The following is a 19,287-nucleotide window of genomic DNA, read 5'->3' on the forward strand; positions in this document are numbered from 1 at the left end:
ACAACAACGTTGAATGCGGCAGATGACAAACGACAAGCCACTCGATGATGGAGTGTCAATGCAATGAAAACTAAACTAATAAATTGTGAGAGCGACCCAAATAGCTGGCTAGAAACTGGCAACGTGCAAAGAGGATTTACTGGGCGATGCCTCTGACTTTACTATCTATATACGTGTATATGTTGTTATGTTGTTATATTGTTATGTTGGTCTTTGGCCATCGCGAGGGCGTGGCCGAGGGCGTCGCCACTGTGGGACTCTGGCCATGTAAATGAAGCCATCAATCCAACAGCAACAGCAAATAAATCTCATCTTCAGACCAATCGAAACGATCGTCATGTGAATCACAAATGATGCAGCACAACAATCATTTTTATTACAATTACAATTTGCATTTATTTAGATTTTCTTTTGTTATTATGCATTAAAGTATATCAGGGGAAATATTTAGAGATTTTGAATCAAACTGATTTGCATATCTCTGAAACCAAACAGTAGATGACACAGAACTTTGAGATATTTAATTTTTCGGAGTATTCCAGTATATTAAATTAAACAACTTAATGTGTATGTTCATTTGTCATAAAAAAGAACAATCAAAATGACATATTAAAGACTCCAAATAATTTTGAAACTGATTCCAGCTTACTTGTGTAAATTTACTAAATTTGACAACAATAATTTGTACTGAAAAAATTTGCATAACATAGTTAAACGAAGTGTAAAACTTAACAGATGTTATTAACATGACACACATATACGATATTTTATTCGATATTTAGCACTTTTGGTATTTTTTAGGGCTTTGTTATGTTACTTATGTTTTTTTTTTTTTGCCATCAGGAGCATTTGCTTAAAGTGTCTGTGGCTAAGCGAGCTGAAATTATTATATCATTTTTTAAACTCACCTCAAGGGCTGTTCATTATTTTCTCTACTAAATTTACGTAAATACAAGTTTTGTGAATACCCTAATTGTATTGATCTTCAACTAGCTGAGATCTCACAGTACTTAAAAGTCTCATATGGTGCTCTAATTAATCTCTAACAAGATATTAGTTTCTCTTTATAATTCCCAACTTAATTTAATGTTTTTTTTTAGGTTAGTGATTATATAAACTTAATACTTTCAAATGGAATTTGATTTACTAAGATTAGATGAGTATTATTTAATAATGCCATGTACTTCCTGCTTCTGTGCCATTGAAAATACCTATGTATAATTAACCTGACTTTTCTTTTTTTCTCTCTCTCTCTCTCTCTCTCTCTCTCTCTCTCTTTCTGTCTCTCTGTCTCGCTATCGCCGGCCGGCAGATGAAAGATGATGAAGTTGACGACAATCGGAGAGACCTTCGCTTGGGGCAGCGCAGCACCAAATTTGGTTTGAATCGACTGACCAACTGTCCCAAGACCCCTCCGATTGGACCCCTCTCCTCTTCTTCCTCTCTCTCTGTCTCTCTGTCTCTCGCTATCTCTTTCTATCTGCGCAGAGTCCATGTGTGTGAAATTGAAGCGCAATTCAAGTCTGCGGTCGGTGAAAGTAACAAGATACTTTTAATAAGACATCTGAGCAGAGAGACAACGGCGGGCAGCGTGTGGTGAGGGGTGGGGTGGGGAGGGAGGGGTTAAGTGGTAAAGGGGGAGCAGCGTTTACTTAAGATGCGCGCGGCGTGCGCCCAGCTATTAAGCGGCAGCAACAACACTGCCACAAACACAACCACAGCCCTTGCCACTTGCCACTTGCCCCTTGGCCCCTGGTCTGGCCCTTGCCTTGTCCTCAGTGGCGGGTTGTCTTTGATATTTGAGCTTGGCAGCTGCGAAGCTGGAGCTTAATGGAGCGCCTAGCAATCTCGAACTAAGCGCGTTGGCATTGGATCAATGATCATGCAAAGCAGATCAGCAAATAATTGATCAACCAACTGGCAGACTTTGTGGCGCGACTCAACCCCAGCGTAAGTCGCGTCCGCGTGTTACTTAATGTGCGTCGATAGACAACGACACCGACAACGACAGCAACAACGACAACGACAGCAACAACGACAACGACGGCAACAGTAACAATAACAACAACAACGGAGACTGGCTCAAATGGCCAATTTCAGGCGGAACCAAGTGGTAGGCCAACAGTCGATTGGTAACCAGCTTATGGCCAGCCTGAAAGATGCGATGAAATTACTCCAATTTCGAGACAAGTCATTTTGGTCATATTTAGCAAACAGGAATCGAGGCACTGCTCCTAAATCTGCCAACTACCAACTACCAACTGCCAACTGGACTTGAAATGGCGATGAAATCGCTACTCACCCATGCACAGTGGTGCAAGTACTTCTACTTTACACAAATGTTCACAATTTCGCTTTTAAGCCTTTTAACATCATGCATTGCAATATTTTTATTAAATGTATGCTTTAACAAATTTCAGCCTACCTACACTAAAAAAAAAAAAAATTTAAAAGTCGAAACATAAAAAAAGAATTATAAATTAAAAAAATAATTAAAATTTTTTCAATTTATTTAAATTTTTTAAATTTTGATTTTAATTTTGAGAACATTTAGTTTTTAAAAAAGAACTGGATCTTACTTCTTAATTTAAGAATTTTTATGTTCCCGACGCATTTTTTTGACCAAATTCTTTGTTTTGAGACCAAAATCTTGATTTCAGAATTTTTTTTTTATCAGTGCAGGATGTTCAAAGCTGGAAACTGACTTAATTTTTTAATACGTTTTTATCTCATATTTCTCTTACTCAGTAGATAATTGCTATATTATGTTGTGCACTTTAAATAAATTCAAAATTAAAAAGTTAAAATTTACATTAAAAATGTAAACTTATAAATTGAATTTTTAAATAAATATAATTAAATTTAAAATGTACTTAATAAATTGTAAAATTAAAATTTTAAATTAATGAAAGCACATGTGCTAAATAATATCAATGAATTGAAAATCACGACTGAAATAAATAATTCTATAAATTTCATACTTTTTTTTATTTTAGTAAATTGCATTTATTTTGTTATATAAAGTTTTGATTGTAACAGTCGATAAAATAAATAAAAATCTTTTTAATAAAAAAAAAGGTTAAAGGCTTCGAAAATTATAAAAAGAGTAAAATACTTGACAAAATTGTGTTGCATAAAATTGAGTCAAGTCTTTTCAAAAACGTTGAAGGTTTGCAGCCTTGATCTATACAAAAAATAAGAATTTCTATTATTTATTAATTTTATTTTGTTTTATTTATTTACTTAATTTGAACATTACTCATGCTATCAGTACAAAGATAAAAAGTAGAAAAAATAAAGAATGCTAAGAACGAACTTAAATAATAGTTGCTAAACATTTCTTAAGTACTTTTTAATTATTATTAATTTCCAATTTAATTGTAGTATGTCTTAACTTTAATTGCTTACTTCTTAAATTTTTTTTTTTTTTTGTAAATCTCTTAAAAACCTTTCAAAATATCTATGGTGTCAGTGTGCAGCAACGCAACCAGAGCAAGTGCAGCGGGTGCAAAGACAGGGAAGACAAAGTAAGGGGGAAAGGGGGTGGGGGGTCTACAGCGTCATCGCCATTGTCGCTGACTGACCAAAGCAAACCAAATGCGAAGGCACTTGGCAAAAATATTTTATGGAAAAGTGGAACAATCGATTAAACATTACGACGATGCCATGAATAAAAAAAAAAAATAAAAAGAAGAAGAAAAGAAGAGCAGCAACTGCAGACGCAGAAGAATAATGAGAGGCGGCAACAGTTGTTGTTGTAGCTGACATTAGGGTCTAGTCTAGGTACATCATTCCAGCAAAACCATGCCCTCTTTTTTGAATGCGCTTAGACGCCCACAAGCTAATGGCTTGCTCTGAACTTGATCGATCCTCAATGGGCCAATGAACAAAAAAGCAAATAAAAATAGAAGCAAGAAGAGAATACGTGTGTGGCATCTGGTGTTGACGTTGCAACGCGTTGGTGGCAAGCGGTCAGTGGTGCAGTGGTATAGAAAGTGCTAACAGTTTGAGGATGTTTTGTCGCATTTGTTGCGTCTGCATTGCAACTGAAAGTTGCCGTTTGCCCAGTGTAAACAAACAGACGAATGGGGAAACCAAAGCGCGCCACAAACGCATGCCACAGTCAGAGCCACAATTGCAGTTGCCGTCGCCGTTGCCGTTGTTGTTGCAGTCGTCTTACCGATACCCGAAAACGATACCGATACCGATACCCGGTTAACGTTAGCCGAAGCAACACTTACCGTATTTGTATTCGTGTCTCCGAGTGTCTCACTTATTGCTGCCTATCAATGAAAAGAAGAAATTTCGCCGTCGACAGCAGCAGCAGCAGCAGCGGCAGCAACAACATCGACGGCGGCAGCGCTGCTTGCCTCGTGGTCGTCGCCGCCGTTGCGCATGCGAAGTGTTTCGCTACGAGAAAGCAGGTGGATGCAGCATTCGGCGCTTACCCACGGCGCGGACCAGACGCGTTTTCAACCACTTCGCTTGCTTCGTGCTGCAAATCGCCTTCAACTCAACAACAGTCTATTGTAATACTTGTAATCAACAAAAAAAAAAAAATAATAATAAAAAAACCCACACTAAACAAACAAATATCAAATTACAAATAACAAAAAAAAGAATACAACAACAAACCAAAACAAAATATAAGCCAAACTTTTGTATTGGCCAAGTGCAAGTTGCATAAACTTTTTGTTGTGTGTGTGTGTGTGTGTGTGCGCGCGAGTGTGTGTCTCAACAAGAGTCCTTTTTCCGTGTTGGCATAATTTTTTATTTTTTTTTTTGCATTTTTTTGTGGTATTTTTGTTAGTATTTTCTGTGTGAATATTTAAATATTGTTGTTGTGTCTATCCGGGTGCAACGCCGCTGCACGTCGTTAATTGCCACCGGGTGCAACCTGAACTTCAATCGCATTGTCAACAAACAATCCACAACGAACAACAAACAACGAACAGCAAACAACGAACAACGAACAAACAACAACAACGAACAGCAACTGCTTTCGAAAGTCACAACGAACACACATCCTGTTTGTCAGCATTGCATCAAAATTGGAATTGCGGTGCTCTCGGAATTGGTCCGAAGCGAAGGTAAGTGCCGCTAGAAGCCACCACTAAGCCACAATTGGGGCCACTGGGTGGATGAATAGATGCAGTTACTCAGCACTGGGCTGACTACTCCATTTACTCCACTTATTGATAGTAATTAGCCCTGCCTGATTCTCATATGACTCCAATAACTGACTCCAAACAACTGTAGATCATTAGGTTGATATAACCAAACGATCATCATCGATTATTGGCTTATTAACTTTCAATTACTATCGAAGTTTCAAACAAAGCGAAGTTTCAAAAACAAACTCTGTTTTTATTAAATAAAGTGTATTTTTTTTTGACTTAGAAACATTGTTTTTATTTAAATTATAAAAAACGATAATTTGTGCCCTATTTGGTAATCAAAAAGAAAACCACAGATTATTTGATAATTATTTACCACCCTAATGGAAATAAATATTTTAGAGACTAGTGGGACGGTATAGTTGTCATGTCTTATAAGCTATACTATACTTTTAATTGGTTTCTTATTCTGAATTCTTGTTCTTAACAGAAACCAATTTCATAATTGCTTTTCTCTATTTAATTTTCGATATTATTATTTATAATAGTGATGGAAAAATCGATCTTGGTTTTTATACATGTAATATCTTCTACATGCAAATTTTTAAATGACATAGTGATGTTTAGAAATCAATTAAGCAGTTTTTGCACAAAAAATATGCATATATATCTATATATAGGTTCGGCAAAAAAACAATATATCGCTGTATCGAGTTGTTTTACATCATTAACTTATAACAATTGAACAAAGTAACCATTTGTCATTATGACAAATATTCTTCAAAAATATACTTAATTTTTTTTTCGATTGTTTTCATTTCTTTTACTTTACTCCAACTGCAAGTGTATCTGTTTCCCTCTGGGCCATCCCTTGTCTTGGCCAATTCTGTCACTTGTTCTTGTCCTATTGCAAGTAAACGGTCAACAGTCTACAGTCTACAGTCTGCAGTCTGCAGTCTTCTAGATAATTGCTCAACTTGATATTTGTCTTGGGCATGTTGACGTTGACCCACTTTGCTTATGGAACCTATTAACACATTTCACCTACCAACACCTCGTCAACAGGTGAATGAGTTGTCATTAAAGTGCTTTGTTTTCTTCTTCTTATTCTTTATATTGTTGCCACTGTCACTTGTTGTTGTTGATGTTGATGTTGTTTCAATTGCTCAACTTCTTCAATTTGCATGGGTGGATTGAAAGGGCAGCTAAAAAGCACTGTCAAATCAATCAGTTGAACGGTTCAATCAGTCAATCAGTCAATCAGGCAGTCAGTCAATTAGCCAAGCATTTTAACTGCAAAATTACCAATAAATTATAATTAACAGACAGATACACAAATAGAAACCGGACACACCTGAAAGCGAAAACGACAACAATAAATAATCATGCTAACAACAACAGCAACAATATTAATAATAAATAATAATCACTATTTGAGTGTATGTAAAAGCAACAAAGCCAACACTTTCTAGTGTTTCAACTTTATCTTTATCTTCTTCTTCTGTTTCTTTTGCTGTTGCTGTTGCTTCTGACCATTCAACCAAGTTCAGCTTCTATTTGCCACAATTCATTTGCTTTTCCAACAACAAACTATTGCAGGTAACAACAAAAGCGTGCACATGACAACAACAACAACAGGAGCAATACATTAATTGCATTTTATACATACATTGACAACGACGACAATTGCAGCAGCAGCAGCAAGAGCAACAGCAACAACATGCAACGACAACAGCAACACTCGCAGCAAATGCATAAACAGCAGCAACAACCACAACAACAACAACATCAGCCAAATATTAAACAACAACCACAACCACAACAGCAACAACAGCAACAATTGCGTTGCCAAAGTCATCGCCATCGTCATCGTCTTGGGATCAAACAGATTTGGCTGCCGCTTATCGTTGCTTTCCTTTCACTGCAGGTGAGACAAACAACCAAACAACCAAACAACCAAACAACCTAACAATCTAACAGCTTAACAACTTAGCAGCTTAAGCTTTTCATCTTTACACACTCGCACATGTAATTAAATTTAATTTAAGCTTAATTTTGCAACTCGTCAATTCGATAACAATCGATAGGCACAAGTGAAAGAGCTTTCGCGAAATGCAATCACACAAATCATAATCCGCTAAAGAATTAACAACCGTGATTACTTTACATACTTACTACTAGATAGCATAGATTAAATCTATCCAATATTAGCCTTACATATTATTTAATTGAAAAATTATCAACTTTTAAAAGTATCTCTTTTAAGATAATGATTTATGTATAATAAACTATAAAATGTATATAATAATGATTTATTCATAGCGAACCTTATGTTAATGGATTCAGAATTCATGACATAATTTAATTTCTTGTTTTAACAGTTTAAAATTTATCAAAATGGGAAACAGGGAAAATTATTGAATTTCAACAAAATATACACCTTAATTCTCTAAATCTTTAAATCTCTGAGTTCTGTTTGTTTGTTATTTTAAACTAATTTATGTGGCACAAGTACACTACTATGGAATATTCTTCTATATCATTTAAGATCATTAAACATTTTAAATTTAGGAAATTTGAAGAGACATAAATAATTTGTAATGATAAAATAAATCCAGGTACTGAAAAAATATTAAAACTTTAAACGGAAATGGCAATAATATAAAATAATATGATTGTAATTCCCTTTATTTCTGTCAAAAGTCAAAAGTATTTACACAAAACTAAAATTAAATCTACTCGCTATTTAAAGTTCGTTCATTTACATTTTGGCATCAATGGAAAGGTCCTCAAAATGTCGTTTGAATGATACAAAACTTTTCTTAATCCATTAAGTAGCCATTGAAAATTTTGAATTTGGGGAAATACTATTTATTTGCCTTTTTTGCTAGGGCTTCCACAAATAATGTTTTGATGCAAAAGCTTCTTCAAACAATTCTAATAGTCACTGCAAACATTTTTTTATGATTTTTTGAAACTTGCTAAAAATTACTTTTTTTAAACACATTTTCCTCCTTTTCATGCAAATATTTTTAAGATCTTTCCATTTTATCAGTTGATAAAATAATTTTTTGCATCTCAATAGTTGCTGAGTAGTATAATTTATTGAAGATTGACGATTGACGAGTCTTGACATGTCAGAAAGAATGTCATTGCCACAAATCGTTGTTAGAAAGTCTTCAATTAGCTGTCTCTTTTGGCTTAGCATGTGGGCGTCTCACGTTCCTCAGCTATGACACAATTTTCCAATGTGCTTGAAGATGATTTCCCTTTCCTTGGCTGCACGACAGCAAAGGCAACAACAACGGCAACAACAATACCAATAATGACAACAATAACAGCAACTGCTGCAAAACTCTTCCTTTTTTTTTTTCACAAAGCTTCACTCGGTTCACCTTTGACCCCCAACCAGATCTTGCCCAGCTTTTTTGTCTGCTTGCCAAAAAATGAGATAGAAAAAATAAAACGAAAGAAAAAACCAATTGCAAAGAGAAAAAAAGAAAAAAGATTCACATTCTCTGGTCAGAGAAGCTGGCGGCATCGCAGTCGACGTTGTTGCTGCTGTCGACGCTTTTTCGCGTTTACTTTCTCTCGATTTGGTGCGCTGCCAGACTCGCTGCTTGCAACTGCAACATTGAGCCAGACTCAGACTCCAGTGCCAGACAGCAACTCGAAATTTTAGCATTGGTCGAGGTCAAGATGAGCAGCAGCAACAACAACAACAGCAGCAGCAACAACAACAGTGACAACAACAACAACAACAACTAAAGCCGGCATCAGGTGGAGTTTTAGCTTTGGTTCCGTCTCCATCTCCGGCTGCAACTTGTGGCTGCTGGCTGTCGCATCATTAGTTGTCGCATTAGCAGCTGCCGCTTGCAACAAGCGCTCACGATTTGTTCACTGCGGCATTTGCGCGTTGCACGCTGCACGTTGCACGTTGCATGCTGCAAAAGGAAAACTTGGCACACATTTCACATGAATGCTGCATCGAGTCTTAAGGAGCTGTAGCAACTTCTGTTCACCACACCTCCAACACACATCACCCTACTCTGCATCCCCCTTTCCCCTTTCCGCTTCCCCCTTCCCGCCTCCCTTGGCCATCGATTCTCCTCTTTAATGGTAACGCGTTCTATTCGCATTGCGGAACCGGATCACGCGCACATCAAAAAGTCTAAAATCGAAATGAAACCAAAGCCTCGGCTCACCTTGTCTCATCTGCCGCTGCTCCGCCTGCTACCTCCCATCTGCCCATCCCCCCATTCCCTTGCTCTTAGCTTAGCGTCTCGTCTCCAGTCTCGTTGTTATTCATGGCCTGTTGGAAGCGTCGCCCGTTGGCCGTTCCAAATCACGTCTACTTCCAATGTAGCATGCAAATTTGCTTTTTTTTTATAGTATTTTTAGAATTTGTTTTCGGAACTCGTTTGCCAATTTATCTTAGTGCCAGTCTCTGTGTGTGTGTGTGTGTGTGTGTGTGTGTGTGTGTGTGTGTGTCGTCTGCCGCCTGGGCACATCACTTTCTACCTAAACAGGATTGGCGCAGGATGCCACGACGATGCAAGTCGCGCTGATTATGTGACATCCTCATGCTCATGCTGATACTGTGCCTGGGAGAAAGTTGTTTTGGCTGCGGCACAGATTGGCCAAATAAAATACTTAGTTTGGCATTGGGCCAGCTGGTCAGTTAGCCGTCTCAATCACCAGTCAGCAGTCACAGTGTCTGCCAAAATATTCACCTTACTTTGTGCACTTGTCTCTTCATTTAACTACAACCAATTCAAATCTTAAGCCACATTTCCTATATATCTCAGAGACCAGAGGCTGCAAATCTATTAAAATTTTGTACACATCATACCAATACTCTATACTTTTTTAATATATCGTTGCATTGATAAGAAATTCTTAGCTTTGTGGGAAAAATGTTAATCTAAAAAATGCGTCTGGCACAAAAATTCTTTAATTAAGAGTAGACATCTTCATTGTAAAATTCTTTTATTTTTTTTTATTAATTTTTTCCCTTAAAGTTGCCATTTAAATAAAAAATTAAGTAAGTAATGTTATTAAACATTTGTATTATTTTCTTAAGAAAGCATTACTCCTAGATACAGTCTGAAAATCTTATAAACGAACGTATTTCTTCTTAAAGAACTAGCACGAAATTTTTTTATAATAGATACAAATACCTTCTGGGAACGTATGTCACTTTTCTTTATATAACTTTTAATTCTGTAAAAGATATATATCTCAATATATTTAATCAGAAATAGACTGAAACGAAAATCTCTGCTCTTTAATGAAATTTTTGTGAAAGATTTAGCTACAATAGATCAAAACAGTCGAATTATCCATAGAATAAAGTTTTCTTTGAGTTATAAGATTACTTTAGCTTTTATACATAAGTAGCATAAATAATAATAAGTCAGACATAGGATACAATTTATGTTTCATCCGTGTTTTAAATTATGCAGTCTCTAAAACTGTCGATAATTATCGACATAATTGATCGATTAAATGCGCATAATTAGATATAATTACTTGGCAAGAGATTGTCAATAAGCAGACAGCTGGCTCTGGCTTTGGCTTTGGCTTCGGCTCCGGCTTTGTCTCTCTCCGGTTCTAGCCTTGACATCGTTGTCGAAAAGGCGGATCTCGGATGAGGCAATTGGGTCACTTGAAGCTGGCGATGGCAAAAAAGTGAAATTGTTACACTTTTGCGTTGCTTTTATTTATTCTTTTTTTTCTCTTTTCTTTTTCTTTTTCTGTTTTTTTCTGTTTTTTTTTTTTTTTTTTGCCTTATGCAATTGAATCACAAGTCGCATCCGCCATTCGCTGGCAGTTGGCAATTGGCATGCGACATGTCTGTGCTCCCATTGTACTTAGTTTAGATTCTTGGCAGCACCTTATTAAGGCGAGCTACTCTCTTATTTTCTTCACCTTCATCTTCATCTCCATCTTCTTTTGTTTTTTTCTTGCCTTTTTCAACTACATTTTATGTGCGATCCATTTTGCAGCTCGTTTTGATCTGGGCGGATGAGGTTGAGGTGGTGAAGGCGGTCGCCGGTGGTGGCAATGATGAGCTCACATTGGGTATCTCCGACCATGACAATGAGGTGGACCAGATGGCGCTCGAATCGGAACAGGAGCAACAGCAGCAGCAACAACAACAACAGCAACAACAACAACAGCAGCAGCAACAACAACAACAACAGCAACAACAACAACAACAGCAATCGGTTCCAAAGGTGCAAGTGCATTATCAACACAATGGACCACCACCGGCTCCACCACTTGGTCTGAGCCTTAGAAGTAAGTGTCTCTTAGCATTACTTAATTATTCAATTTCAAAATATCTTGTGTCTTATCCCCAAAAATTGTACATTCGATATTAGAAAAATGTACAACAAATTTCAAGTCTCTAAAAAAAGATCCATACTAAAAATTTGCATCCGATTGTTCATATGGTAGCTATTTAAGATCCAAAAGTAATCCAATTTTGAAAGAATTATACAATGTGTAAGTTTAGTTGAGAAAAAGTTTTTCAGGCTTTAAGTTAATTTGAATCCAATTGTTCCTAATGCAGTTATATACTTACTAAAAACATAATCATCAGATTTGGACCAAATTTAGTTGGAGTTAAGAACAAGAAAATACAAAATCTATGAGTTTGATTGAGACAGCTACAAATAAAACAAAGATTTTTACACTAGCAAATCACTCAAAGTGTAAACTTTAACGCACTTGGAGATCAAAGTCTTAGATACGTTGTGTACAAATTTCAGCCTTCTAGTTCATACGGTTTGGGCTTTGCAATGATTAGTCAGAGCTTGGTATGGTAGCTTCAGAGTAAATGACAAGTTACATTTTCAGGACCTTAACTCTGAGACTTGAAATTTTGTGTACATGTTCTTATATTAAATATAAAAAAATATGTTCTCCATACAACGAAGAAACGTAGTATTCAATATATAATCTTTTTTTTTTTTGCATAGGCAACAATCAAAGTCTTTGATACGTTGTGTACAAATTTCAGCCTTCTAGTTCATACGGCTTGGGCTTTGCAATGATTAGTCAGAGCTTGGTATGGTAGCTTCAGAGCTTATCACAAGTTACATTTTCAGGACCTTGTCGGCACGTGAAGGATTTAACTCTGAGACTTGAAATTTTTTGTACACTTTCTCATATCAAATATAAAAAAAAAGTTCTCCATACAACGAAGAAACGTAGTATTCAATTTATAATCTCTCTCTTTTTTTGCATAGGCAACAATCATCAGAATATACCGATGAGCTTTGGACAACCTTTTGGGCCACCACCGCCGCCAGCTGCACAATTTTATAAGGGACCACCACCACCAGCTCAGCGTCCACCACCACCGCCACCGCAGGTGCAGCAGCAGGTGCAACAGGTGCAACTGCAATCGTTGCCCGATTTGAGTGTGGGCGCATCCAGCAACAACGAGATCTGGGCCTCACCCGTCCAGGATATGCCCAAGATAGTGTCGCTGGATGTGAAGTGCGAAAAGAACGGCATGAAGGTCTTTGTGCAGTTCGATAAACCCTTCAATGGCATCGTCTTCTCCAAGGGACACTACAGCAACATGAACTGTGTCCATTTGCCGTCGGGTTTGGGTCGCAGCTCGGCGAGCTTTGACATTGGACTCCATGAGTGTGGAACAGCGGGCAATACGGATAACTATAATCAGGGTTACGGTCACGAGTCGGGTGGTGGTGGTGCCGGTGCTGGCACATACTTTGAGAACATCATTGTCATCCAATACGATCCGCAGGTGCAGGAGGTGTGGGATCAGGCACGAAAACTTCGATGCACCTGGCATGATCAGTATGAGAAGAGCGTCACGTTCCGTCCCTTTCCCGTGGACATGCTGGATGTGGTGCGAGCTGATTTTGCTGGCGATAATGTCGGCTGCTGGATGCAAATCCAGGTGGGCAAGGGACCATGGGCATCCGAAGTATCCGGTCTGGTTAAAATTGGACAAACCATGACCATGGTGCTGGCCATCAAGGATGATGACTCCAAGTTCGATATGCTGGTGCGAAACTGTGTCGCTCACGATGGAAAGCGTGCTCCCATCCAGCTGGTGGATCAGCGTGGCTGCGTCACTCGACCCAAGCTAATGTCCCGCTTCACCAAGATCAAGAACTTTGGGGCATCCGCCTCGGTGCTGTCGTATGCTCACTTCCAGGCCTTCAAGTTCCCCGACTCGATGGAGGTGCATTTCCAGTGCACCATACAGATCTGTCGCTACCATTGCCCCGATCAATGCAGCGCCGAGACAAATCTACAGGATGTTCACCATCTGCAGGTCGGACCCGAGTCCCAGTACGGACCGCCACCCCAGCTCCATGTGGATGCGTATCATGTGGCCAGTGCCATTGGCAAAAGACGCGACGAGCGACGGGTTCAGCGGCGGGCACGTGCCGTTACAACGCCCACAGAGCAAGTGGGTCTCAATCGGATCATTAAGGTTGTGTCTTCCGGTGATCTGACCTTTGCCATTGACGACCCGGCCGGCGGTAATGGTGCCAATGGTAGCAACATTGGCAACAACATCGGCAACATTGGCAACACATCGCCCCAGACCATGGTATTCCCCGTTCGCGAGGAGGGACTCATCTGCATGACAACGCCAGGATTTGCCATAACGCTTATTGTGCTGCTGGGCATACTCGTCACATCCTGCCTGATGTCCGCCGTGCTCTATGTACGCCTTAGGCCATTCTCCTCGTTTGCCGCCAAGGAGCGTGCCGTCGCCTTCACGAATCCGCAACTGGCAAACGCCACACTTCCCGTCATCCATCTGCCCGCGCCGTCCGATGCGCTGCCGGGCACTCTCTCCAAGAAGCGGGCGCTCTCATGAGCTCAACATCCAATCAGATATTAGCATGATTCCCATCTCTAATCTCTTATCTCCCATTTCCTATCTCTTGCCCCCCCTTGTCTCCATTCTTGTTAGGTTAGACAATGAAGTTTTCCAATCGTATCGCTAATTGCTATTCATTAGTTTAATTTTTGACACAAATTATTTATTTAATTATGTAGTTCATGCCGTTCACTGGGTTTCTAACACTCACACACTTGCACTCTCTCAATCACTCACTCACACTCTTTCTCTCTCTCTCTCTCACTCTCTCATGGTGGCAGTCATACTTGAAAGAATTAACGAAATCAGTTAAAGCATTTTAGTTTAAGTCTAGTTTCTACATTAAATCGGTGCTAAGCCAATGCTATTACAGTTAAAACGAATTGACCAATCTGGCAGCTCTGTCGCTGTTATACAGCTACCAATCTGGCAGCGCCGTTGCTATCTTTTCCATGCAACTGGTAAGAATCTACTCACACTTGCACTTTCTATCGTTTCCTCTCTCCATCTATCTCTCTCTCACGCTTTCTTGCAGCACTCTCTTTAGACTCTCTTAAATATATAACATTATACTTACATATATGCATGCATTAGTTATGCATATGTTTCAATTAGTCACTAAATATTTTAAGTGCTTTAATCTTAGTCTAAGCTCCGTTCTGCTTCTAGCCAATTCGATTCGATTCGATTCTTTGATCCTTCGATCCTTTGATCTTTTGATCCTTGAAGCGCCTTGTTATTTTTAATAGTTACATTTCTAATGGAGCGCATCTTATTTATATTTATTTATTTATTTATTTACCAACTAGTAACTATCCCGAACTCCATCTATTATTTATTACGAGTATATATTTATTTGTTTATTTATATTTTTTTTTGTTTTTTTTTTTTCTATTATTGTAATTCCTGCAATTAGAGGAAAAAATTTAAGACAAGAACGTGTTCAATTAATCGATAATAATAACAATATGTTGGAGACTTGACCCTTGAAATTAAGGTACATAAACAAGTATGAGAACATGAGTACTCACATAACAAAATATCAAAATATAATCTATTTATTTACGAAATGTATGAAACACACATAAAATTAGCTACATTGTACTTATGTATGAGCGAATAAATAAACGAAAATTATACAAGACTTTTCATTATTTTTTTTTTACCTGCATTAAATATTTTGAACCTAGCTGACAAGCTAACTGGCTTTATATAGGTTTATTTTTGTTACGTTGTCATACCGGTCTCAGTGTAAAAAGACTATTATTGGATCTATCAACAAATAAAAATAAGGTGGCAGCCCAAGAAAAATATAACGCCAACAGCCGTAATGTATGCTATACTTTTTTATATACTTTTTCTGTTGGAGTATCCGATCGAAACATCAATAAATTCACTAGCAAATATATTTACAAACTTAATTCAATTAGAAGTGATGTATACTAATAATAAAAAATTTGGGAAGAAATTAAACAATTGACTAACTGTATAACTTGAAATGATTGAAGTCCAAACATTTAGTATAAAAGACAATAGTTAACATATGATGTTAACTTTAACAAAAAACAATCATTATAAAATGTTTGTTTTATTTTTTTAATTGATTTAATACGTGTTTATTCCACCAAGAAATAAATGAACTTTTGAGTAAAGTTAGAGCTTACACATTATTTATTCAGCTGTTCAATCTAATGAGTGAATTGAAAATATTTAAAGTTGAATTATTTTATTTGATTGATTGTATTTCCAACTATGTCAATTAAAAAACCATTCATTTATCATTTTTGTATATTTATTCTTAACTTTAAATATTTATTTTATTTTTGCTTTCATTTCATTACAATTTGCAGTGATTTGTTTTTGTATTTCTTTAGCTTTACGAGTATAAAAAAAAATTATATAAAATTGTATAAATTATTTGGCCTTGACAACCGATTTGCATTTGTTGTGTTTTTGCTTTGTTTTGTTTTTTTTTTTTTGTTTTTTTGTATCCATTCCATTCCATTTTAACGACAATTTACTAGATATATTAGTATGTGGTAAGTAAGTACATAAATCTAAATTCACATAGATCAGAAATCTGGTGAAATGTTAAGAAATGTATTTTCTTCAAAGGAATTGCCAAATAAATAAGAGTAAAAGCCATATATCTGACCTATCCGAATTTAGATATAATTTAACTAAAAATTTCACTTAAAATTTGCTAATCGCCGCATCCGAATGACTTTACGAGTAAGTTTTTAAAATTTTTAATTCAAGATTTCCTAATAACAATTTTAGATATCCATGTGAGCCGCCGCTTAAGATAAGTTCCTATAGATTAAGTAAATAAGTTAAGTTATCCCTAACGTTAGTCATGTGCGCTGTTGTATGTATGAATACCGGATCATCTCTATTTGAATGTGTATTTCGATAGAGTCTTATAACGACTAAATACACCCAGAAGCAAAACAAAAAAAAAAAAAGGTTCGTAGGTAATAATCATTACGTGTATAATCATAAATAAATAAATAATTAATATTCAGCACCAAATTGTGGACCGGGACATCCAACGCATCTCTCTACCGGAACAGAGTTGGGCATGTTATACGACCCACTAATTGCCTCCAAGTATTGCCATGTTGCCCGCGTAGCTGACGAGAGAAATAACTAACGAGTTCAGAAACTAACGAATGCCATTCGACTTTTGCTGCATTTGCATTTCTTTTACAATATTTTCTTCTTTTTTTTGTTGTTTTCTTTACGAAGTGGAAGAGGTGCAAGTATAACTTGCCAGTCAGTTGGATATATTCTCTTGTAGTTGTTCCAGTTGCTCTGCTAATTCGACTTCTGCACAACCAACAATTAAACAAATCAAATTAAAAAAAAAACAAAGAACGCATGGAATGTTGCAGTTAGGGATGAGGAGAGTGGAGAGTGGAGAGTTGGGAGAAGGAGTCAGTGAATTCGTCGATCACTGCACCGTTTCATGACCAGTCACAGTACTGGGAGTTTGTTGCGGTTGTTGCGGCTGTCGCTGCTGTTGTTGTTGTTGCTGCTGTTGCTGTTGCAGGTGTCGCATGCGAAAGAGTCGCAACGTCATCCAGGAGGCGAGTGTACCAGGCACTGGCATGGGCGTCTGCTTCTCGAGCGCCTCCTTCTGCAGCTGATAGCGATAGAGCAGCGATCCAGCGATGAGCGCCGAGACAATTGTCGCCGAGATGACCACAATGAAGAGTATGCTGAAACCGGGCACGGGCATGCAGATGCCATAGACGACCTCCTCGCTGATTTTGCCCTGAAATACGGTGACCGCTTCCTGTTTGGAATCGGGCGAAAAGGCCAGATCCGCCTCGGAGATGACATCGTAGAGACCGCTGACTCCAACATCCGCACTGCGCACCTTACGATCGGATATGACCAAAGAACGACGTCGGCGTCGCGTCGGCGCTTGCGTGGATGATGATGAGGATGATGATGATGATGAAGACTTTCTTGTGTCGTCCGCATCGGAGCTGTTGGCTGTTGGCTCATCCAGATCAATGTGATCCTCTCGCGACTTTTTCAGTGCCTCCGCCTGTGGCCGGTAAACTGGACGTGGCACATCATCCATATCCGATTTGGGCTCCAGCGAGCGTGGTCCAGCCATGGGCACACCCATGCGCTTTTGTGCCTCCAATTGTCGTGGACCATGTGGGAATTTACCGCTTTTCTTCAGGCCCAAATAACGCTCGCCCTCGCTATCCATGTCTTCAAGATCATCATCGCCAAAGAGATCGGATAGATCAGCCTCCTCATCGGGATTCTCGTGCACCGGACGCGGCTGCAGATTGACGCTCTTTTCCTCGTACTGATCTCCGCCTCCAGCACCGCCCATGGTTTGCTTATGATCGTGTATGATGTCCTCGTAGAAGATGTCATGTTCCAGACCCATACCCATTCCCATGTTGGCCATGCCCATGTTGCCCATGCCCATGTTGCCAATACCATGTTGTCCCGACTGCGGTCCATGTCCCATCGATGCCGGCGGTAGGGCCAAATCTCGGAGAAGATCATTGCTGCTGCTGCCGACAGTGTCGGTCATGTGGACATCCTTGCGCTCATTGGCACTGCCAATGGACAGACCCGCACCATCTCCACCAGCCGTATTCTGGCAGTGATCCAAGCAGCCATGACGACAGATCTCCACCTTGCATTTGATGTGCACACTGAGGGCATCCGGGAACTTGAAGGCGTGGAAGAAGGCATACGTTATGACCGTGGCACGCTCATCGGGAGCGCGTGCCTTGAGGAATCGGGATATCATCTTGGGTCTCAGCACACAGCCAAATTCATCGGACAGATTGATGACATGGCCCGATCCATCCGATGCCACACACGACTTGACCCGCATATCGAATTCACCTGCAGACAGATAAAATGTTTAGATGATCTGAATGGAGGTTATGGGGAAAGAGATCACTCACCACGATAGTCATTGATGGCCACAACCAGGGTGAGTGTGGATCCTAGTGGCACAATGCCACTCACTGGCGGTGCCCAGGGTCCCTTGCCATGCTGTATCTCCATCCAGCAATCAACATTGTCGCCTGACGGGTTTCAAAAGCAAACGTTATTTGGCGGTCGAATAATTGAAAAGATTTCAAAAAAAAAAAAAAAAAAAAAAAGAAAGAAAAGGCCAAGGGCTTCTCTTTCAACCTATTTGCTGGCCCAAGCAGTCATACTTACCGCGAAAGTCGAGTTGTATTACATCCAAATCGGCAATTACCATCGGCGGCTTGGAGGCGGTCTTCTCATAGTCGTTGAACCATTCACAGCGCAATCGCTTTGCCTCGTCCCAGACCTCCAGCAGATCCTTGTCATACTGCACGACTACCTGCGGTTTCAATATGTACCATTGACGGTGAGCGGTTAGCGGTTCAGGCTTAAGTAAATGGCCCAAGTGAAATGGCCTCGAGCAGGTGAATGTGGGAAAGCGATCGGTGATCGTTTCTCCATTTCCTTTAATTTACTATACATAACTCTTCTCATGCGATCAACATGCCCTGATCCTACCAATCAACGATGCAACGATCACTGATCACTGATCACTGATCACTTGACCCACTCATATTGGCTTTTTGTTTAAGTTAACCATTACATGCATCAGCATCAGTCATTCCACTTACCGTATTCTCGTAGAACTGGCCATTTAGATCCGGTTTGGTGCCGCAGCGGGAGTACGAGATGCGGAATGAGAAGAACGTCTTGCCCGTCGATGGTGGCACATACACACAACGCGGATCACTGTGTTGTCCTAAGGATTTTATGACA

At 38.9% G+C, this 19,287-nt stretch overlaps 3 protein-coding genes across 9 annotated transcripts in view; 2 read left to right on the forward strand and 1 right to left on the reverse strand.

Annotated features, from left to right (window-relative positions):
- LOC117780721 (farnesol dehydrogenase) overlaps positions 1 to 19,287 on the forward strand; it is a 25,659-nt gene continuing 6,372 nt past the window's right edge. For 2 of the 7 annotated variants that reach the window (XM_034617402.1, XM_034617410.1), the window contains exon 1: positions 12,036 to 12,043. The gene's annotated coding sequence lies outside the window, so the exon portion shown is untranslated. Of the gene's footprint in view, positions 9 to 4,831; positions 4,838 to 6,385; positions 6,389 to 12,029; positions 12,044 to 14,613; positions 14,627 to 14,840; positions 14,854 to 15,702; positions 15,711 to 16,328; positions 16,333 to 19,287 lie in introns of those variants that run through there. The other 5 variants (XM_034617380.1, XM_034617388.1, XM_034617394.1 and 2 more) reach the window with 5 other exon arrangements.
- LOC117780697 lies at positions 6,925 to 14,620 on the forward strand (the record flags this gene model as incomplete). Its single annotated transcript, XM_034617328.1, has 3 exons — positions 6,925 to 7,044; positions 11,126 to 11,420; positions 12,374 to 14,620. Coding segments are annotated over 3 exons (2,034 nt in total), but the record flags the coding sequence as incomplete, so codon positions are not given.
- Positions 15,965 to 19,287, reverse strand: part of LOC117780794 — a 21,252-nt gene continuing 17,929 nt past the window's right edge. The window contains exons 5-8 of the mRNA XM_034617455.1: positions 19,143 to 19,270; positions 18,703 to 18,850; positions 18,441 to 18,563; positions 15,965 to 18,378 (exon numbers count right to left, since the gene is read on the reverse strand). Coding sequence (XP_034473346.1) covers positions 16,949 to 18,378; positions 18,441 to 18,563; positions 18,703 to 18,850; positions 19,143 to 19,270 — 1,829 coding nt within the window. The 3' untranslated portion in view covers positions 15,965 to 16,948. The remainder of the gene's footprint in view (positions 18,379 to 18,440; positions 18,564 to 18,702; positions 18,851 to 19,142; positions 19,271 to 19,287) is intronic.

This window comes from Drosophila innubila, chromosome X, assembly GCF_004354385.1.
Source record: "Drosophila innubila isolate TH190305 chromosome X, UK_Dinn_1.0, whole genome shotgun sequence".
Taxonomy (NCBI): Eukaryota; Metazoa; Arthropoda; class Insecta; order Diptera; family Drosophilidae; genus Drosophila; species Drosophila innubila.